The 23,927-nt window shown below is 42.1% G+C and overlaps 1 protein-coding gene across 4 annotated transcripts in view; it reads left to right on the top strand.

Moving 5' to 3' along the window:
* igf2bp2a (insulin-like growth factor 2 mRNA binding protein 2a) overlaps positions 1 to 23,927 on the top strand; it is a 57,846-nt gene that overhangs the window by 5,793 nt on the left and 28,126 nt on the right. For all 4 annotated transcript variants that reach the window (XM_035943194.2, XM_023298918.3, XM_035943197.2 and 1 more), the window contains one exon: positions 23,840 to 23,888. In XM_035943194.2, coding sequence (XP_035799087.1) covers positions 23,840 to 23,888 — 49 coding nt within the window. The remainder of the gene's footprint in view (positions 1 to 23,839; positions 23,889 to 23,927) is intronic.

Here is a 23,927-nt window from a genome sequence, read left to right on the forward strand (position 1 = left end):
ACAGAGTGATCTATTTTATGGAGTCATGCCCGAGGTGTCTCCCAACTGTGTTCATTTTCCGCCTTAAAGAGGCTTGCTGGCGTCTTTTTTAACTTGCGTTTGCTCTGTCTCAGACTACTGAGTCATGAAGGCGCGAAAAGAGAGTACGCTTAATGTTTCATACCAAATTAACTTTTACTCAGACCTTATGTTGGAAAAGTAATGGAAACGGGGATTGTTCTTCAGTATCACTTACAGAAAAAATAACTATTTACTTGTTATAAATTAGCCTCAGGCTTCATTTTGAGTACGTTCACGTCACTGCATTTATCTGCACTTTTCTATTGATGCTAGTGGAGTACTATATTTTCCTCCTAAAGCGATAACAAACTTGCGAGTGCAACAGGGTACATAGCTTAAGGGAGCAGTGAGATTAGATGTGAGAGAATTGTAAATTCACTGCGTGTCTATCAGAGCAGTGGGATCGTGTTTAAGCTCCCTGAGAGTCGGAAACACCTTTTTTAACAGACACTTGCATGTATATCACAGCGGCATCTGTAGTGATCCACTACTCGGTAAGCTGTCATTCACATTTCGCTGCAACCTGTTGCATGACTAATATGTTACTGCAGCACTACAGTCATTACAACCAAGACTGAAATAATCAGCAAGATGACTGTGAGGAGCAGTAGTGAGGAGGTGTGGAAGGCGTGGCTGGAATGAGGAGGATTGCTCTGACTTGATGACTTAGCCTCTGACTAAGCACCGAAATATACTCAGAACATGTAAAACTGCACTGTTCAGAGCCTGGAAGTGGTTTCACCTGAAGGCAAGCGACACAGTGAGAGCAACAGGTACTGATCAATTAGTTTCATCCAGATCGGAGATGAAGGGTACAATTTTTCTGTCTTTGTTTTGTTTGTGATCTTACTATTATGCATTACCTCTCCCAAGTTCTTATCATTAAATGATTAGAGTAATGGAGAGAGCCCCCTATGGTGGCGGCAAAATAAACCCTCATTGATTAGAGATGAGATCCATAAAGCCTCCTTGTAGCAAGCTAGCGAAGCCAATTTTCTTCAAGCGTTCTATAAGAGAATTTGTCCCCGATAATGTATTCTCATCGACTGGCTTCTGTTATAAGAGAAAAAGTTGTATTCTTGCATTTTCAGTGTCAGCCCTGAATTTATCATGGCTGCAGACTTGCATTTGTAATACACCCTGTGCTCAGTGACACACCTGTCTAGCAGGTATGCATTAGACAGCTAGTTTTCTGTTTGTACAAAGAAAAGTGTGACCACCACCATCTTAATCCTCTAGAGGAAGACACGACATTGTTTGGAGCAGATGTTTGAGGACGCTGTTTTGCTAAGCAGGGTTTGATGAATTACTGGATGTGAATATTTAATGAATCATAAATCATGATTATGAGCAACGCAGTTTATACCCAAGTTCTTTTTGGGGAAGTAATTTGAAGTTGTAACAGCTGCTCTGTGCTGCCTTTTCTGTGTCCCTCTGTTGCTCAGTCTGTTTCTCCTGTATGAGCAGCATGTAAATATAATGGTTGGTGTTGGTGTGTGTGTGTGTGTGTGTGTGTGTGTGTGTGTGTGTGTGTGTGTGTGTGTGTGTGTGTGGGGTGGTGGTGTACGTGCACATGTAGACGTGTTCGCTCACAGCTTCAGGATGGCACTGGAAAGAGAGAGGCTGTGGTGAGTCCCGGCTGGAAGCGTCATGCCGGAGATAAAGTTTAGGGTTTCTCGCCCCCTCAGCCTGCTGGTCATCCCAGTGGGTGCACGAGGGTGTGGCGTCTATGGAGGGGTGGGCAGCTGAGGCGCACAGCAGGTGGCATTTCTCACACAGACAGACCCCGTCCTTGTCCCATATCATCACCATATAAAACTGCTACCCTGGTACAACTTTAGAGCTCTGATGGGTTTTGAACAGGTGAAAACTCCCAGGGAGCCAATCAGAGCTGGACTAGGGGTGAGCCAGGGGCCCAAATGGTTATATGGAGAGGAAGGCTCTGTGCTGCTGGCTTAGAGCCGTGAGCTGGGAATGCTGTCAGCCGGAAGCTTCACCCAGGTCAAATGGTCTCCTTAATCCAGAGGAAACTCTGATAGAGGACTGTAGCGATCCTGACGTGCAAATCGGTCGCCCGACCTGGCTATAGGGGCGAAAGTTTAGTCTTCTGTCGGACTTTTGGGTGTTTCTCAGTGTCTTATATTACCTTTAAAGTAGGGACGAGGCCAGAGGGCTGCCACCAAATCCTTTCAGAAGTGACTGTCTCTTAGAGGGTGATAGACGTTTGCCTTAATGGTATCATAGATTGATTACTGGGGCTAACAGGTACGCTGAAGGGTCCCTGTATCAAAACCTCTGTACAAAACTCCTCCAAAAAGATGCAAAACAACCAGTTAGGGACAAATAAGTTGCCAAAAAAGGCACAAAAAAACAAACCAAAAGATACACAAAATGACAACAAAAAATGAACATTCTCTACAAAGAGATGCTAAATGACTCCAAAAGCATCACAAATGATGACAACAAAATACAAGACAACCACAAAGAGATACAGTGTTTACAAACAGACAAAAAAAAAACAAGCTTAAAGAGAAATGGAACACGATGCTAAATGACCACTACGCTTTTTGTTTCTTTTTTAGTCAGCGTGTCTTTGGTGTGTCATTTAGTGATCAGTTTTATTTCGTTTTTGCTTTCACATGTTCTTCTCTGCAACATAAACAGAAAAGCACACCTGTGGTCTCTGTAGAAATAGTAGTCAGAGATATAGCCATAGGCAAGCAGGCAACTTGGGCAAGCTATCTCCAGCAGCTAGTATTGGACGGCTACTGATAACATTTGGTAACGTGGGCAGTGATGAAATCTACTGTGTACACTGCTCCTATCAAAAAGTGCTGTACCCACAGCCGACAAGCCGCAAAACAATGCAGACAAGGCAGGGGAGACACAGGAGACAGGTCAAACAGAAAGTGAACCTAAAAAAAAAAAAGAGAAATATGTATTTCAACACATACTCTACTCTACATACTAGCAGTTAGTAGAATTTCTCTGGCTGAGATGCTGTGAGGAGAAGAACCCGATCCACTCAGTAAATTGTTCAGAATGTGGTGTTGCCAGTGCCGGCAATAAAAAGTTTAACAAACTGCAAGCACAAAAGTTTGAAACTGCACAGCATGCAGCACAAGCTACTTAGGGACTCTTGCATTGCCCGAAAATCAGCTCCTCTTCCCACAAGCTTTCAGGAGAATGGTACCCTGGCAAGTGAGGATGCCGAGCTGTGAGCGAATTTCTACACGTCACATCACCAAAGTGGAGATGCCTTTTACTGTATTCAAATTTGAAATTCTTCTCCAGAAGAAGATTGGGATATTGACAACCCTCCCTCATTTTTTCATAAATATATATTGTGGTAAAGGAATCTGAAAACTCTTTCTTTAACATTACGCCACAAAAGCAGTGCAACCAAATCTGACACTGATGCCGTCATCTGAGAAACCTGGTGCCACTAGTTTAGCTGCAGTGTTATGTGGACTTAAATAGCAGCTATTTGTTGCTATTATCTCATATTAGAATGCTTATTCAATTTGTTCCAAAAAGTGAAAGATGTTATCATTAATTTTGTGCCCTTTAATGCAAAGAACCAATTCATTTAAAGTTTTAACTCCTTTTACAAATTTGTCCCCCGCCTTTAAAACCGAGTCTCAGTCCGGCTGAACAGCTCAAAAGTTTCCAAACCTGCATTTGTTCTGCGGAACTGACATAGTGTAATATAAGAATAATATGCGTGGATTGTTTTACAGCATTTCTCCCTCTTGTAGCCCCTGATCGTCTTTTGATCTACGAGGTTTTTGATGTCTGCTCTCTGTGAAGAAGCATAGATACACTATAGTCTTCTGACATTTACAGCATCCTGATGTGGGAGCAAAAACTGTGCCATTGTGCTCGTGAAACGTGCGTGTCCATGTGTGTTTACAGGTCGCGCTGTATTCAGTTCCAACTGTTCCAGGTTAGATTCTCCCCGTTGCCATGGGAACCAGTTTTGAGTGTTTTACTTAGTTAAAGAAAGAGAGCTCGAACGATGAAGGCTTTCAGGAAAATAAACCCAAAGTGCTCCAGTGCACGGAACACCTCGCGAACTGCAAAAAAAAAAAGTTGAGTTCACTGCCGACACCCTGAGATTCACCCCACAAGTGGTTGTTACTGCATCTTTTGATATCGCTGTCAAAATGACATGATTACAGCTGGGGATCCTGTAATTTCCCTCCATTCCCGAGAGAGTTGACGCAGCCTGCCGGTTATAGCTGCAGGCCCCGGACTGCAGTCCAGCCATGTGCCGGTGGCTCACGCTATGGGCAGTGCAGTGGTCAGAGTGCTGATTTTATATGACAGCGAATACATAGCCGAGTAAGGTGCCTCGAGAAAAAAACGCCTGTGTAAAGCTGTTGCTTCGCTGAAACCTTCAAGTGCTCATTTTCTTTCCACAAGTGCGGCAGGGAAAACTGCTGAATGGGCTGTCCATCCATGTCACAGCCGCAGCCCTTTTGTGACCTTTCTTATTCATGAACCCACTCGCTGCCATCATTTCCATCCTTTTCCATATGTATGCGACGGAAGCTGGAAACCCCACCGCCACTGCCGCCGCCGCTGCTGCCGCCAGCAGAACAAGACATCTACAGTAGGGTCGGCACACAGCTGAGCCTCCGACACAACCTGGAGCACAGTGTGACCATTGTGCTTCCTCTGTTTCACACCATCTCTGACGGAAGAGGAAGACACAGGGAGAACTTCCGAGTCAGAGATGAGCATATCCCAAATGCATGCTTATGCTTTCCTCTCAGTGTGTGTGTGTGTGTGTGTGTGTGTGTGTGTGTGTGTGTGTGTGTGTGCTGGTATGTTTCTGCTCCTGCACTGCTGATAGAGGGCAGCATTTCTTTCCCCCTCGGCAAGGCTCGCCGGCTGCCTGTGTGACTCTTCTCTCTCAGAAGGCTGTGAGAGGTTTGCTAGGTTTTCTGGCTGCGGACTTATCATCTAATTTTTTCCTCCCTTTAATGGGTTTACTGTACAACCTCCTCTCCCTAAATCCAGCCACCTCTACCAACTGGTAGCTCGACATAAAAATATCCCAACACACACCAAGCGGCATGAATCTCTACAATCACATTTCAGCCATAAACACATTAAGGCTGAGCCGCTCATTCTTCCCTCTAATCTCCTTTAAACCTATGATATCATACCACTTCAAATGTTTAGTGGGATGATGCCATTTCTAGATCATTTCCTCAAGAACAGCAGCTTTTATCTCTCATAAAGTGGTCACATCAGCCCTCTGAACCCCAAAAATCTGCTGGTGAGTTTGAAAGGCATGTTGTCTTTACAAAATCGCACCATTTATCAGAGGCAGAAACTGTAAAAAACAACTTTCCAACAGTCCTTAAACTACTTATCTGTGATGTGCTGTTCCATCGGGACACTTAAAATTGTGTTATTTCATCAAAATCACTTTAAAATGAACTATTTGGTGTAACCAGATTTTGTAACAAACAAAAAATTCTGCCCTCATTGCAACTATGACGATGTTATTGACTCAGCTGCAAGCAACAGTCATGGGAGAAAAATTCAGGGACTGAACTGGGCTGAATTGCAGGCTGTGTTTACTCAGAACAGTTAGGAGACAAGTATGGAAACAAAAGAAAACTGTATGTAGTGAAATATCTATAGTGTATAGAGACGTTTTTTTTCTTCCAAGTACTGAAATCATCTGTGAGCATTCAGAAAAAATGTTGTACGTGTTGATTACCGGTTTTATCAATTTCTGTAAAATGAATAACTGAAAACATTCAACTTTTTTTCTTATATATTATATTATAACTGTGTCATAATATGGTACTGAAGACATCCACTCTGTTCCTACTCATTTGTCCTGTTTCCATAGCAGTGTAGTACTTTATGTTGCTGTGAAAATGAGCCCACAGTCAGAAAAAATGTAAAATGAGCAGAAAACATCCAGTAACTGCTTCGTATTCATTTATAATAGTCTAACCTATTATTAGTTTCATTTTAGATGTATAAAAAAATGTATTTTATAAGTATCAGAGGTAAATTGGACTGCTGTTGGTCATTGCTTCGTTTTTGCATTTTATGCCCACAACTTTGGAGTCTTGTCTGAAAACGAAATTATGTGTCTGAAATAACAAAATTCTGAAGTGAAAAACAAAAATGGAACAAAATAAATACTTAATCTACAATAATAAATTCCAAATTGGCCGAATCTGATCTGGCCCTGGGGCAGTTGTTTGAGATCACTGATCAAAATCATGTGGATACAAAGTTACTTAAAAATGAATATTTTTCCAGAAATTTATGCACAGATAAGTGTGATGTTGATCTTCCACCTAAGCCTCAGTGTCAAAACTGTTCTTTTTGTAATTTAGTTCATTGTTTTTGAATGGAAAGAGTGAGTGCTCACTTTTTGATACTTTGTTGTCATTTTGAAAATTCTTCTTCCGGCGTCCGTTCTTTTACGTTTCAGCCCTGAGCTGTGGAAACATCTGCACGTTTTCCTTTAGCTTCAGCAGAAGTTCTGTCTTGTATTTGGTCATTGTGATATGCCGTAAAGCCTGTTATTTTACACAGCTGTGCTTGATCCCGACTCTGATTTGCTGAGCTCAGAGATGAGTTGGGAAATGTGGGCCAGGCAGGTGGTAGAGAGTAGGACGACTCCATCTGCCTCCCTGCCAAGTGACCCGGCACATGCCAATACCCAGTCGGTCGCCTGTGGAGAAAACAACAGAGCATGTATGAGGAAGACAGAGATGGCGAGAAAGCAGTGGAAGAGAAGAACAGAGAGTGGTGGGGGACCCTCTGAGAGTCCTTCTGATTGTATCACACCTAACATCAGGTTGCAGGGAGAGGAGTGGAGTTTCATACAGCTGCTGCATAGCTGCACATACAGAGCCGTGAGCAGCATGTGAAAAAAAGTGTTGGTAAATAGTTGTTGTCTTGCTGACCCTTGGCTAATATTTCCCTGGAGAAGCAGATTATTTTAAGTTCAATTTGTGTGTGTGTGTGTGTGTGTGTGTGTGTCGCTAAACAGTCTATGCTTAGGGTATCCCATGGGTGCAGTAGCTGCTGCAGTAGCGGTGCCATACTCTACACAATGTCAGTTATGTTCCCATATTTTAAATCGACTCCAGCACATACAAAGCTGATCAAATGTACGTGCAGGTTGCCGGGCAACCACCCGATTGATTGATCAATGTGTGCGTTTAGCATGGAAATCTTGATTTTTCTTGCCCGCCACCTGTCGTAAGGGGTTGCAAACATGCTGGTTTCCGTGCCATCGATGCAGCACCTCTGTCTCATGCATGCAAGTGACATCATGACACTGATTGATGAATTGCCTGTCGCTGTCAGGTTAAATGAAGCACACGCTGACACAAATCCAATTAAAATTGAAGCGCGGAGCACTGTTGAAGAACCTGAAGGCAAAAAATGCAGGCATCCTCAGCTCACCAGGTTAGTAAATATTTGATGCCGAGGCAGCCATGCGTGAGTTCTTGTCAGGGGTGGGGTTGCAAAAGTTAATGGGGTCTTTGCCTTTAAGCACAGTATGGCCGAAACTGCTTTATCCCCCCCCCCCCCCCCCCCCAAATACGCTCATTCTGCCTCTTGTTCAGGTGATTTTCATTTTTATTATTGGTGGATTCCACATGATGCAGCTGCAATTCACCTCTTTGCTCCGGGGACTGTCACACTCTCATTCCACTGCAGCATTCGGTGCCTGTCTTCCCTCCCTCCCTCCCTCCCTCCTCCTCAGATGTGCATGTTTTGTGTCAGCGTACCACCTAGATTGCGTGCATTGTCTCTCGCCGCCTCGCTCCCCTGGCACGGAGTGGCAGCGCAGAACGAAGCCCCCGCTCTGTGTTAGCGTGAGCGGGTGTAAATAGCGTACAACTGTATGTTATGTACTGTAAGCTGAATGTGAGCCGCCCTATCAGATAGTGTAACAGAGACAGGCAGTTTATTCTTAGTAGAGTTGTGGTTACCGCCATTCGGATTCTTCAACAACAGTGGATGTCTCTGTGTGCGTGTGTCCATGTCATTGCATATGTGTGTGCGTGTGTGTGTGTGTGTGTGTGTGTTTACTGTGCCTCTGTGTTTCTGCCATTCCCCGAGTGGGAAGCAACAGTTCAGTTCAGAGATGCTAGCTAAGATGGTTTTGTTTTAAGTGGTGCAAGGAGTGACTCCAGGCGGCCCGGTTTCCGGCCTGCTCGACGTTGCGGGACAATAAATTACAGAGATATAGAATGGCAGGCTTCAAAGGCCAGTCTGATGTCGGAGAGACAGCGGTGTAGATGTGGAGCCGCTGAAGATGATACATCAGATGCGCCGCACTTGAAGAAAAGTCTAATTTGACAGGACTTGTGTTTGTTCTCCCTTTTGTCAGCTGTAATCGTTGCACTCTTTGATGCATGCGCACCCACTTCAAGCATTTCATAGAGCATTTACAGTATTGCTGTTTCCACTGCACAAAAGTCAAAGCTGGCGAATCCCTGCACTCCAAGCACAAGACTCACAAGCCAGGTGCTCCTTCTCACTCCCTCACTCACAGATGGGCTCTGATTTGATCAAACATCAGTGCAGCTCACAGAAATGCCACCAGACAAAACACAGATTTGGCCACTTTGTTTTTTTTTTGCCTGTCCTTATAAAATGCAGATGTTACCCTCGAGGAGGTCAGATTATGACGACTGATCTTGTTACTGTGTTTGTGTTTGTGACATGCTCGGATCTGCCAGGCCTTCAGTTTGAGTCAGTGTCTTACTGAGCAGCCTTAAAGAATAGGCAGCCTGGTTTTCCTAATCACCCCTTCACCTCGGACAGGCTGTTTGTTAAAGAGGGGAACCAGCCTCGTATGTTTTCTTCCAGGAATGATGAAAGCAGCCGGCATGTAAATGCTTGCAGATTTGTTTTGGTGTTTCTGTGGAGGAGTGTCGTAAGTCTGAGTGGGCTAGAAATAGTTGTTAAATTAGTGGACTGAACCTTGTCTCACAAATCAGAGACCCGCTGTCGTTGTTATTGATCTGCTGATTGCAACTCGGGTGGTGCTGAGCAATGTGCACATTTAAAGACGGTTGTTTTTTTACTTCTGTGTTGTTCTGTAGTAAAGACGTTTTGGTAAAGCAACAAGGATTTGAGATTTCCACCCTGACACATTCTGTATTTTGTTTTTGTGTGTGTTGTTGCATTCGCATTCTGTAGCAGTTTGTTACATAATCAAACCTGGAAGACCAGCAGTAAACAAACATAAACCGTTATGCGGGCTGCAACTTTTGCAAGTAGAAGAATTGCTGCCTCTTGGCAGACATTGGGGCTCTACTGAGCGCCTTCTAGTCACATATATAAGGGGCTGCAACAACAAACCTTTCCCTCAGGCTTCTTTTTTCCCCCACAATCGCCAATAATTCTCTCTTGCCTTCTCTGTTTCACTTTAAATGCTGTTCACACAACAGGCATTTCCACCTGCTGTTTTCTGCTGTGGAGATCAGGCTCCTTACTTGAGATATCGATGGCAACTTGGGATATTTGCGCATTGATCAGGACTGACATCCTTTAGTGTGACTCCGATAATTGAATTTGTCTACATATTGCATTCCTGCACAGCACACAGGCATCCTCCAAGCTCCAGCAAATATCCAGATCAAATGCTTCCTTTTCCTAATGTTGATTCAAACACGCATATAGCTCCCAATCCCATCCATCTCTGGTCCACTTCCTGCAGGCCCCCTCCTCATTTCACAGAGTAGGTCAGGATTTGAAGCCATTTTAGCCTCGGGATTAGAGTCTGACAGGGATAATGCCACTTCAGCCACTTGCGAGTCACGTGACACAAGATGATCTAAGGTTTTGGGAGGAGCACTATAATGTAATTAATGTACTGGAGGCTCTTATCCATTTGACTCCACCCATTGTAGAGCTTGTAGACGTCCAAAACCATTAAAAACTGCTCTTTTACAGATGACAGTGGGGACATAAGTTGTGTTTTTTTCCAGCCTCGTTTTGAACCCATCCACACTCACCCTCAACAGATGATAAATAAAAAACTACTGTCTTCTGCTCAGATCTGCCTATAGATGCCATTTTAACCTTAAACCTGTTTGCATTATCCCCCTCAACCCACATAAGTGCGTCTCGTATACATAATCCCGCCGTCTTCTTAATCTCTTCATGGCTTGTTAGAGTTACTGCACTTTATTTGCTTTACCACACTTCACTCACTAAAATTGCTGTTAGTCTGAATCTGATTTCATCTTTGTCTCTTTCTATCAATCACTGCTAATTTTTTCTTTATTTGCATGTTTATTTTTGTAATTCATCATTTCTTTGGGATGTTTAAATTGGCTGTTGACTGCCAGTCCAGTCAGAATAATAAGCTGATAAATTAATCATTGCTGATGTTTGGTTCGCTTCTATTCTTTATCACATAAATTATTGGGACTCTAATTAAAAGAGCAGGGGAATTTTTAAAAACATACTCCAGGGCTGCAGCTCATGCAACTTATTTTCACTGTCAGATTCTTTCATTTGGTCATTTTTAATTACCAAAAGTTTTGGCAATTTATTGTTGAATTAGTTTGCTTTGTTTCGTCTCTAAATATGTATTGATTACTTACTTATTTAAATATATATTTCAATAAATACTGTTGAATGAAAATTAAGGTAATGCGACATAAATTTTTGCAGAATTAAACTTAAACAAAAACACAACATACACAGGCTAAAAGAACTGTCACACACTACATCCGGTTAAAATGCATAAACTGGTCCAATTTTCCAAAATTATGTAAAATAAAAAATGAATTAAAAAAAACAACATTGTACTATTTAAATGACACTTATTCATGCTTGGCTCCGCTTCCTGCCTGTGTGCTTGAGTCACGTTCTGTGTGTTCCACTGTGTCCTGAAGCCTCGTTCTGCCGCTGTTTGCAGAGCAGGAACTCCTCAGCGACGGCAGCTGTGACTGGCAGGGGAGTTTTGAAATATGTTGCTCATTGACCATATTGACTCGCCAGCGTTTCTGTTTCTCCGAGGATGAATCCTCACTCACCTCCTGCTAGTTACTGTGCGTATTTTTCCCTCCCTGTTAGAAACTTCCCTGTAGACGGGGAGGGGAACAAAAGAGAGGAGGTTGTGCGTTCATCTGTGTGTATGTGTGTTTGTGAACAAGTAAAGCTTCCAGTGGGAGGTGGAGGGACGAAGTGAGACGTGAGACGGACGATGAGAGACAGACTGTAGACAAGCGGCAGACAGGCAGAGAGGAGAGCAGGCAGGCAAACAGTTTGAGGGCTTGCGTAATGTTGAGTGGTGTGCATGCGGTATTGATCCAGGTTAACCCTGCTGGGACCTACACCTATGGCAGGCGGGCTCAGCCTTCCCGGCCACAGTATAATACCTCATGGTTGGCAGATTAAAGGATGAGACGTAAGGAACAAGCTGCACAACTCAACATAAAGCAACAGACGCAGCCATGAGGAGCAGCTAACGGCGGACCCACACTGCACCACCGCAGTATGAGCTGGTATCCACCTGTCAGTAGGCTCTAGGCACCGAGGTGTGTGAGAGGCAGACACAGGAAACACATCAGCACGTAGAGCAGAGTTGCAACACCGGTTTGCTGTACGTTAGCGTGTGAGTTGGTGTTAGTTGTGTCCCCGTAGGCTGGCTTGTGTGTCTGTCGCTGACTGTGCTGACTGTGTGCTTTGTGACGGGGACTCAGAGGAGTCCTCTGTTGGTGAAGTAGCAGCGTGGGGGAGCCGGCAGGCGCTTGATGTGCACAGGACAGGACAGGACAGCATAGCACATGACTCTGCAAGTCTTCTCCAATCATCTTTGTTTTCATTATTATTATTCCTTTTTTTTTCTTCTTTAAATCTGCCGCTTATAGCTCAGTGGCAAGGGACACGGTTTTAGCAGATTAAAATGTAAAGGCTGTAATTGCAGCTGATTGAAAGTTCTGCATGAGTAGCAGAAATAACTTTTGCACAGGACTGCATATAATGTTTCCCATCCCTCGCGTGGATTAGTCTATACAATTAGCTGTCCTGTTTATGAGACTAGCACTCGTGCCTGTGAGCATGATTTGTAACTTTGGAGGATAGCGTGGATCCAGTATGAAATTTGCACCTTGTGATGTGGAAATTGAAAATCAAAAACAGTGCTTTTCAGTGCAGCAGGAGACATCTTGTATCCCATGGTTAAACCTTTGAAAAAAAATAAGCTTTCTGTATTTGTTGATTAAGGACAAGTAGATATTATGATAATAATTATAATGTCTGTGGAAAGAACAGTGTACTTAATTCATCCAGTTATCAAGGGGAAATTACAGTGCTTCAGCTGCAGTTCAAAACATTTTACACAAGCAACAAAGAATTTCAAATTATGTATATACACTCTGAAAAGCAATTTCAAGAACTTTTTCCTACCATTTAATTAAATGCATTGATGCACAAAAAAATTTAGATGAAACATTATTTCACATTATTTTCATGGCTTTAATTGTTGTGAGTAAACAACAAAAATTGCTGCCTAAGTTGACTTAAAACTTAATCTATGTTGAGGTAACTTAATGAAATAGGCTTGATAGCTTAATTTTCGTTCACTTTGAGTTCAGGATTTCAACTCCCTCCCCTCTCTTAACATGTCTGGAGAATTTAGTTAAGATAGTAATTTAAAAAACCTTTGATTGTAGAAGAAAAGCTGCCTCCCTTTACTCAATGTTGTTTGTTGGCTGAACATAATTTAATAAAGTTGTCTGAACTCAACAAGACTGATGCTAACTGTAGGCTTTTTGCTTTTGTTGTTGAGCTGAACATCTATTTTTTAGAGTGTATGCAATAACCACTATGCTAGATGAATAATAATTAGAAAGAGAATAAAAATAGGCTCAATAACTTGAAGCAAATGTTGCTGTAAATGTGCAAAAGAACGAATGCAGAATGTGCAGAATGTCACTCAGGGAGGGAATATCCTCTCCCAGTGCAGAGGAGCCATTGTGAATGTCTGTTTGTGGTCTGCTGGAGTGACCTCCTGTAATGTTTCTTGTTGCAGTGGAGCTGAAGGAGCCTCCTACTGAAGTCACTGTGTTGTCAGAGCAGCAGGTTGTGTAGGGGGTGTGTAGTGTTGAACAGCTTGCGTAGCATCCTTCTCTCCACAACCAGCTCTGGAGGCTCCCCATACAGAAATATCTATTCGTTTTTATACGTCTGCAAACACGCCTGATGGAAATCTTTAAATAGATTTTGCTTGACAAATATTTGGGATTTAGATGTTGTATATTTGAACAAATATGTGGTTTGGAGTCAGTGTGCATCCACGGGTCTTTGGGGACTTCCTATTCAGATGTATCGTTCAGGTTTCAGTGAGATTTAATCTTTTTTTTTTTTTTACTATATAGTAAACAGTCATGCTCTGTTGTAATGGTCGTAGTATCTGTCATACTTTCTCCATTACGGTTCTGACCTGTTGTTACCATTTATTAATTCACCACTGCAGGGAGATCATTTTTTTCCTGCTGCCGTGGTTCCCTGCCATACAGGCCACAAGAACGTTTAGAGAAAGATATATTTAGGTAGATGTAAGACAAGAGTGTACTTTGCACCAAATGTAAATGCCTGGATTTGATTTAATATATGTGGATGCATGTTCGGAGCCATACTGAAGGGCTCCGCCGCTGTGTTGGAGCAAACTGCTTTCATTTAAATAGAAATGGATTATGCCACAGTGATGAGCAAATGAAACATTTTAAAATACTCATTTCATTGGCTTAGTAGGCATGACGGGAGAAAATGTGTTTTGTGTCAGCTGGGCACCCTGCGGCATTGTAGCACTGACTGAAAATTAATTTGTGATGATTACACCTGAGAACTGAAAATCATTTTATATCTGCCACTGTGTGCGGATAACTTTGCACGAAACGGGAGAGCTGTGTGTGTGCTAGTATAAACATTTTGTTTGATCGCAGTAATAGTATTTGAATATCTTTAAGCTTAAGAGCAAGGACTGTCTGAATCAAGAGTTCACATTACGCTACTGTAAGTCGCTTCACAGTGTGAAGAAGACCTCAAACGTGAATGGCTTGCTTGGCCTCGGCCACTGAAATCCATTGGATCATTTGTAATTAACCCCATTAGGTGACACAGAATCACTGCCTGATAGATGATATTAATCTGCTTCAGATTTCCCTGCGCGCCAATAGACCTCGTCGGCTGTCGCTTTGTACTATATGTAGCGGAAGAAGAAATAACACACGGCGTTTCCTTATTTACATCTTTGCATTAACCAGCTGAGTGCGCGTCGACAGTGAGGAGCAGACAGATGTCAACAGGAAGGCTGTGGCTTCCATTAGAGCTGCATGTGCCTACCTGCCTGCTCCTCCGACTGTGTCTCCCCGATTCGGTGCCACAGTGAAAACTAACGCGTGAAGAGAAACAGGCAGGCAGGTGAGCCTCCTGAATTCTGATGAGCTCTCACCTGCTGAGGTCTGGAAGGGAAAACAGAAACAGGCACCGGAGCGCTTCACACTGAGATGAGATGGTTAGCAGCACCATGGAGCAGCAGCTTTGTTCACAGTGCAGTATCAGTGTGAAAAATATGTGATTAGAGCCGTGGAAAGGGGACATACAATGCCTGTTTTCTTACTTACTTAAGATCATAGTGGAAAGAGATTTGATTAATTCAAATTAATGCCTGGAGGACTAAAGAGGATTTAATGAAACTGAATGTAGGAGAAACCGTCACCAGTAATGATTATTAACACCTTAGAAATCCCATTTAGAACAATCAAGACTTTTCTCTTTGTTTTCTGCTTCGTGTACTTTCCTAGAACTTTGTTTTCAGTTTGCGAAGCCTTTCCATGTGGGAGGATTATTAATTCATTAAGTTAAAGCTTGCAACAATCAATATTTTTACAGCCACATTGGGACAAATGATTATGTGTGATGTGAGAGGGGGGCATCTTGTAGTGACAAAACCACAGACACTTGACTCTGCAGTTTTTCCTCAGTCGTACGGAGCGTTTCAGCATCTCTCAGCTCATCCCTGTTTTTTTTTTTTTTCTTTTCTGGCCCCATAACTTTTGCTATTTTGCTTTAGTCTCATTTCTCATGTCAGTGTCACTTTCACCTGAAGCAGCAATTTTCAGTGAAGAGCTCTAAATGTACACTACCTGCCCGGCACCAAACACTTAAAGGATAAATTACAGTGATTAACTGGTGGACACAGCAGAGCATTTAGCTAAAGAGACGCAGATATTTCATCGGAGCAGGTTGTTGGAGACCAAACGAGATCTTAGAGGGGAATATTTACCTTAAATTCATCAGATAGCAAGACTAATGCTATTAATGATCCTAAATAAGCAATGGTTCAGTTCAGCCTAAACCTTGTCCACACTAATGCGGGTATTTTATTATATATATATACTAGTTTTTTAATTTAACTTGGTGTGTGCTGCATCACTTCACCAGCATGCACAGCTTTTAAGTCTGCATCTGGAAAATCGACAAAATAACACAATGTTCTTCTCTGGTATTTGACATTTTGTCGAAGTAGCCTGACCTGGCACGCTTTTAGCAGCATTTGTAGTTTTGTTTTGTGTTTTCAGAGATATTTTGTCAAATAATAGTTGTGTGATTTTTTTTTTTTTAAAAGAAGATGAAAAGATATCCCTCTAGAAAATGATCCATATCAATGTGGATGAGGCTTGAAGTGACTGATCAGTCAGTGTTTCAAAAGTGTCCAAAATATTTTTTTTAATAGCGGATTTAGTGTTTATCTTGGTTTTCTGTTGCATAATTGTGTCTGTTAATGACTCCGATCAGCTACATTTGACTAAAAGGAACTTGAACTCGAGTCTCCTCTGCAGTGGTTTCTCTATTTGTCAGTTGGTTACGGGTTGTGGTTGGTTTCTGCTTCACAGGCAAACCTGAACTAATTTTGATTTTGAGTCTTGGCAGCTAATACTGTTTTGTGAGCTACTGTTTCCAAGCTCAAGACCATCTTCTATGAGAGCACTTCATTTAAAACACATTTAATAAACCATTCATATCCATCTAGATAACACTTTATTTTAGTAGTCCTTAACTTCACAATAATTTTCTAATAATTTGTACCGAGTTTCCTGGAAAAGGTATTTTGGTATTAATGAGAGGAAAGATATGAATGTCCTTGAAAGAGAGGCTCAGCCAAAATTCAAGAAAAATGTTTATTCCCTGTATTCATTAAAAATTCTTGAATTGTATGCTTGTCTGTAGACAAATTTCACATTTTGCATGCAGACCTGCTGTTGCTGCACTGAAAACAATCTGCATTATGCTGACAATTAATATGAATGCATTCATCAGAGCTCTCGTCTTCCCTGTAATCACTACAAAATTATGAATTCTTTGCTGGACACCTCTTGGAAATTATTGCGAAATTATTAGGAAAGGTGTAAAATACAACCCTACCATGATCTATAATTCAGTGATGAATATGTTGTTTTTTTCAGCCTTGTCTACACTACATTATTTTTTTTCCGTTGCTCTCCGATGTGTTTTGACAGTAATCACAACCCAATACACAGTTGTGTATAAATGGAAAACTAAATGAGTCAAGCTGAGCTGTACAGTCTGTATGTGCTACTTTAGAGTGTGTTTGTCCTTGTGGAGGACATAAAAACAAACCTCTGTGGCTGAAGGACAACAACAGCAATGTATAGACATTTCTCTCATACAAATCCTGTTATCGCTGCACCACAACAATTGGATGGTCCTTAGAGAAGTGCTTAGAGCACGACACAGAAACGGACTGAGCTCCGTCTTAATCCAGCGGCAGAGAGTTGGACACAGTGGGAGCGCTGGCAGTTTTGAAAGGAGGAGCAGGGGGACATCTTCCACGCTGAAGGGTCTCCTGAATATTGTTGACTTGTTGCTTCCTCTTCCGAGATTTTAGAGCATTTAGGCGCTTAAGAGCTTAAGGGTCAAAACCAGAAATTGGGTTAATTCAGATTAGAGGAGTCTGTGGTTGGTATCCAAGGACCACCGGGCTGTTCGACCAACCCACCCAAACCGACCCTTATAGTATAGTTCACTGATGGTGTGATTAGTTTTTCTTCATGTCAGCTGGCATAAATGAGGGGAAATGGTGCAGCCATGCAGTTATCTTCAAATTTACAGTCCAGACTGAAGACGTCAGAGCAGCGAGGAGCTTACATACATGCATTTGGAGCTGTAAATGTAGCTGATCGCTACATGATCACATTATGCTGCACTCAGCACTGCATCGACACACAAAAGAAGCAGAGACATTAGTGTTGCTTAGACAGTACATCACTGCATTTGTAATATGAGTGTGTAATAGGTGCATAATCACATGCGTCCAGTGTGATTTATGACCGCAGAGGTTTTCATTTCCTATTTTATCAGCATAGTATGGCTGTGAAAGAGGTCAGATCATCTTTCATTTTGAAAATCATCAGGTATCCTCTGTGAAATATGAAGTCTTTAGTCAAACAGCTTTTTTGCGCTGATGGGAACATCCTGTGTTTGTTGTGCGGCCTTCGGCTGTAACAAAGCTTTTTGTCAGCGAGATAAAGAAAGAGGGAAGAGAGGTGTGAAAAAATCTGGATTTCTCACAGAGAACTGATTCAGTAATACGCTTACATTATCTCAATGAACAATTAATCTCTTTAAGCGGCAAACATGTTCCCATATTGGTGTGAAACAGTGGTGAGGCCTTCGTAACATGAGATGTTTGCATCAGCCGGTTCGGGTGACAGCTAAATGGAGGCAGGAGAGAGGAAAATGACGGGGGAAAAAAAATAATCATTCAGGCGAATTTTAGCAAACAATTATGTGTGAGGTTTGCAGTGGAGCTGAACGCGTGTGCAGAGATGTTTGTGGGAGTTTTGTGAGGCAGCGTGCTCCGGACAAGCCCCACTGAAAGGCTATTTGGGATGTCTTTTTATTCGTCCAGAGAGAGCCTCCCCGCTGGGCGCAGGACAGCGTGGCTTGTGAGCCGTCTCTGACAGCCCGGGCATCCGCACAGAGCCGGGAGAGAAAGGTAAACAAGGCTTTTAAAGGCCTCTTTAGTTAGAATCCTAGAGGGGAGAAGGAAACGTTTAATTATTCACTCCTGTGAGTTTCTGTTTAAAAAAAAAAAAAAAAGAAAAGATAAAGGTTTTGCCCCCAGTTAAGGAACTTAAAAAGATGCCCAGAAAAAAAACAAAGCAACATTTTTATTAGTGTGCTATTGCGTGTTTTTCATGGCATGTGTTGCTTAGGTTTTCGTGGGTGGCGTTTCAGGAACAAAGTACACGGAGTTTATGACTAAATGAATTGTCTTAATGTCCTGTTCATATTGACTGAGTGTGTGAGAGGTATTCAGTGTCACATAAGGTCGGAACAGAAAGAGGGAGGGGTCCTTTTTTATATTTTGAGGTCATACATGAAATAAATCTCCATGGATCTATATGTTTAACATTGGCCACGTTTACATGAAGTTTTTTAATTCGGAATTATTAATTCGGAATTATCTCATTCGGAATTAAATTTTTGTGCTTCGCGTTTACATGGAAATATTAATTCCGAATTAAGGTTTACATGGACCGCACGTTTATCCCCTTCCTTAATTCCGCTTTAACGCTTGGGCGTTGGAAAGGATTATGATTGGACAGGGAGTGGACGTGACGTATCCCTGTTTACCGGAAGAAAACAAACTCCATTTTCCGCGGCGTTTCTTTTCCCTAACAGCATGGAGGAACAGCTAATAAGCACGCTTTTCGCTTTGCTTTTTATTGTCGTTTTGAAACAGCAACTCGACAGTGGCGTACTACTTCTGTTGCGTCATTTGAGAAGGAGAAGAGAGATAGAATACCGGAGAAGGGAGGCAGACGACCAAGCTGTGTACGTCGCTACGTCATCGCTACGTGACGAGCCAAGCATACTTTTAAATTCGGAATTAAGTGTTTACAAGGAGATTTTTAAGCGGAATTAACTTTAATTCCGAATTAAAGAGGAATTAAAGGTCCCTGGTAAACGTGCCAATTTATTTACCATCTCATAAAATCTGCTGCATTTAATTTCAATTTATTGTTGAAAGTATAGCCCCTTGACATGCAGCTTCTCATTGACACGTACATGCATTAGCTGACAGATAAATGTACAATTATAAATTCCTATTTGACTACATTAAAATACTGCGTACATGTTAATGCACCAATGATAATGACACAGTAATAAATATATAATAACTGCAACACACAGCACCGGGATATTTTGCATTGTGAGCATTTTTACTCCAATACGTGTGCCTTTGGCTGCCCGTGTTTTGTTTTTATCTGTATCCCTGCCAACATGTTCTGACACCTTTACAACAGAATAGGTCAATTGCTTGTGTTTACACGAGGTAGTATAAAGAGTGACAAAGTCCACGTTCAGAGGAGGATAAGGGCGTGACGGTGGCATAAGTCAGCCCTAGAACGTTAACCCAGGAGAGCGGGGTTTGTGTTCAGTTTTTTTTCTTATGATAATTTTCATTTTCTGTCATTACTTGGTTAGGTTAAAGCACCAAAACTGCTTGGTTGGGGTTAGGAAAAGACCATGACACATCTGCATTGACCTTCTCCATTTTCTGGGTTACCACGGTGATGATTCCCGCCCTATCTAAAAGCAGCAGCAGTGACGACACCACTGCCTTTGTGAAAAGTTTGGAGATTTTACACGCACTTATTCACTCGACCGCAAGAGGTCACCTTCATAAACATCAGCTGTTTTAACCTGCTTAAAAGGTCGATCCGTTTTGTCGTTTCCCTAGTGAGGCTGGGCTGAAGACTGGAACTCTGACCAAGTGGCTGTATGTGGTAGTTTGTAGTCATATATCTAGATTTAATAGATAATATCTCCCAAAAAACCCGCAGTATCTTGTAAATGCAGCCTGTATTTTAAGTTATGTTTTATGTTAATCTCATGTCTGTCATTTGCGGTGGAGTTTTCCCCAGACTGCTGTTGACGTCTTGTCCAACTTTTCTATGCCTCCACCAAAGAGAGTATAATTTCAAAGCTCTTTCCCGTTTGCATTGACAGACATGTACTCTTTATTCAGTCAGTTCTGTCCACATGCCGCCCTGTGACTCATGTATGGTGGACTTGACCTTCTATAAAAGCATGAGTCTCACATCAACATTTTTGTATGCTAATTGATCAATTATCCCAATTTTTTCTCTTAGCTGACTGATAGATTAAACAACTCTGCTCCTTTTGATTCCTAAAATATAGTTACAACCAAATGATCTCAGCAGGTAGCAAAACAAAAGGAAACATCAGAAGGGACAGAAACAGGCCAGAAAGCAAAAGATTTGAAAGGAAAAAAATGGTTTTAAATGTGTAATTCCTGATGATCAGAGGTTCATCCTTATTCTGCAAACTTCTGGCGAGGGGTGAATACCCTCTTTCTCACCCCTCTGTCCGCCCGCCTTCCCAGAGGTTAAAATTCCTTTGACTGCTCCACGTGCATGTGCGTATTAATATGCACGCCTGTGCGCAGACACGGTTTCTTACCTCATACAGGTGGGTGCAGTAAATATTAGCTTTTCAAATGAACTTGACCACCCTCAGATATTTAAAGGCCGAAATTGAGAGGCTTTCTTTTTACTGCTGGCAGGCTGCTCCAAACCAGCAGCAGACAGCTTGGTTACATTCTACAAACATTAAGTAACCATCTGTATCTTCTACTGCAGTTCTTTTTGGACTCAGGAAAGGAGGAGCCGAGAAAGGGCACTGGGTTCACCTTGAATGCAAACAAACAGGAGATATTTACTGCTTTTTTACATCATGGCCAGGGGACTACAGATGAAAACTAGCCTTCCGGCTAATTCTGGCTTTTTTAATAATAATAATAATAATAATAATAATAATAATAATAATAATAATAATAATAATAAATTTTATTTATAAAGCGCTTTTCCAAAAACTCAAAGACGCTGTACATAAAATACAATAAGATAAAACAAAACTGTTTTATCCATGTGTAACCATGTGTTTTATGAAATTGTATTGTCCCCTTTCAAATAAACTAAATCAAATTAAAAATATTAGCAGATGCCTGCCGCTTCATATCCTGCCACTGGATTATTCTCAGATTATAAAGCGGCACATATGACCTGCAGACATACAGTTGATGTCTGTTCCAAAACCTGAACACTGTACACAGCCAGTGTTATATGTTGCAGGGTGGCATGTATTGTGGGCCTCTCCCTGCCCTGGAGACAGACAAAGAGACAGAAAGCAGTGATCTTATGGTTAGCCAGTGGCCACAAGAATGCTGAAAACGAGACCTTAAAGAACTGTCAGGAGGCGCTGTCATTTTTTCCACGAGATGTCCCTTCAGGAAGCTTCCTCTGCATGTTTCAGAATGACAGAGAAGCAAGTGGCCTTTAAAACATGAGTTTGCCACAGAGGAAAACACAGGATGATGTGGAGTCTCGCTTAATTGGGAGGCATGTGTCAAAGTGACACTGTCTTATTGAGGAACACATACAGAACTCTGCTCCGTCCTCTGAGTTTGCTTCATCTGTCAGCAGATCCACTAAAGTCCATTAAATGTACTGCGGGCGGCACCACTGGGCTGCAGCATGAAGTCCAACACTGCACAGAGATTGCGTTTGGCATAATAAATTAGCAAAAACACAATAAGTGAGAGCTGGGCCCTGAGAATTCACGGGCTATTTAAGCAGACGACGCTGAATGAAAGGAGCTTTTAGTTTCCATACTGAGCAGCTCAGGGATGCCAGCGTTTGGGGGCTGTTTTGAGGTTTTGACTTGGCCTTAAATGCTTTTCAGCTATTGGCTGATTTTAGATGGCGGGGGGTTGTTTACTACGTTGAGAAAGGTGATGTGTTTTAGTGGTACGGACTGATTTTTATCGGTCTAGCCTTGTTTGGATACTGGTTGCCAAGGGAGATCTTTCATCAAGCCACTCGCTTCAAACCGCCTTCAGTGACAGAAACCTTGCAGGCCACTGCGCGGTAGGACACGCCGAGAATTTACAGTTGGTTTGTTTTCTTCTGGCTTTTGTGTTTTCTGAGTGTTTCTGTGGGAGGCCTCGCTAGACAGAAGATATTGTTGTATTTCAGTGTTGAACTTTTAAATTTATGCTAAGTAACTGATAGAGGCGTTGCAGTTAGAAGAGAAGCATTCATGTAATTTCCATGACATTTCCATGAGTTATGATCAGTGTTAGCAGTTATTCCTCGCTATTTTAACAATACTTCTCAGATTGCAGAGGGATAGGAGAGGGGAGGAGAGGGCTGTCCCAAATTCATGTGACGCTGAGTTTCTCCTCTTTTTTTTTCTTTGGGCAGCACAATCAGAAAGAGTCATTCATTCATGTCCAGCTGCCAGCGCAGTGCTTTCGTCCTCCCCTCGCTGCTGTCAGGAAATTCTGAACTTTGGAATTTGCACCCAGACATGTTTGGAGAAAAAAAAATGCAAAACCTAAATGGAGAAATGTGTGTCAGTGTGTGAGCCTGTGCAGGAATAGATGTAGGATGTGCGTGTTTGTTTGCGTTCCCCCTCGGCGAATCCTCCTGAACTCAAATCCACCTCTCATTATCGCTGCTTATTACATTTCCTCCTCCACTTGCTTTCTGTATCTCTGTCCTTCAGTCGCGCTCCTGTAATGCCTGCTATTTGTGCACCGAAATGCATCTTGAATGCCTTTTTGGAAGCAGCTCGGCGGTGTGACTTTTTCTCCTCCCAGCCGCTCATCAGCAGCCCTCATTGCAGAGCTGGACTCTCTCACGTTAATGTGGTTGTTAACAGCTTGTGGTCATAGGCGGTTTGTGTGGCTTTGCTGTATGAGCTGACACACTCACTGGAGGCAAAGAGACACTGTGTGGAAGCTCCGGATCCCAAAACGACCAGCCAGACAGGGACTCTGTCCTGTCAAATTGGTATATATATGCAAAAAGATGTAGTTAAAGCTTTTTCAAATCCACTTGACAACCAGGGGTTTAAACATCCTTCTTGTAAACCACAAATTATATTCGTAAACGTGGGAATAATTGCCAAATGGACCACCGAAATTAAGAATAACAATTAAATGCGTATGAATTGAAAAGAAGAGTGATAAACAGTCGCGGAACAAATGAATAAATTGTCAAGGAATAAATGAATATCTTGTTTATTGGTTGGTGTGGGTACTTTTTGTTCTTTTTTTCTTTCCTGATCTTAAAATATAACCAAAAAACACACCCTCAGAGGCTCTGATTGCTTCACTCAGGGCGAAGGAAGCCCGTCAATGTGGTCTTTGAGAGTCTGGTTTTTTGTTGTTGTTTTTTTTTTCAAATCATTTGTGTCACTTTCACTTCTCATAGTGAGAGTAGTAAGAATAGCACTCGTAGGAGGGTGCTACCAAGAGTCACTAACTGCTGTCTATTAAACACCCTCACCTACACGCTCACATTTCCTTCAGCACTGCAGTGACAGTCCTTTGATTGGTAATACTGTCTAATGAGCTGTGGGTGTTGCAGACAGTAACATTACATTGACTGTGAATTTACATACTGCACATATAACGCATGTCTGATTCTGCATTTCGACCCTCGGTGTAAAAATATCTTTGCTTCTAAGCTGCTGATACAGCAAACGTCTATATATACATATATGCATATAAATACACTGTGTATGCTGAGTGAAGTTTGTTGGCTTTGCTGTAAACACAACAGATGACTGTAACTAAAAATGTGCCTAAGTTTGTGGTTCAGGTCTGTTAAATCCACTCCGTCTGTGTCTCTCATCTCTGCAGGAGTCGGAAGATCCAGATCCGGAACATTCCCCCTCATCTACAGTGGGAGGTCAGTTGTTTGGATGTCTGTGTGTGAGTGTGTGTGAGT

This window comes from Amphiprion ocellaris, chromosome 11 (assembly GCF_022539595.1).
Source record: "Amphiprion ocellaris isolate individual 3 ecotype Okinawa chromosome 11, ASM2253959v1, whole genome shotgun sequence".
NCBI classification, from domain to species: Eukaryota; Metazoa; Chordata; class Actinopteri; family Pomacentridae; genus Amphiprion; species Amphiprion ocellaris.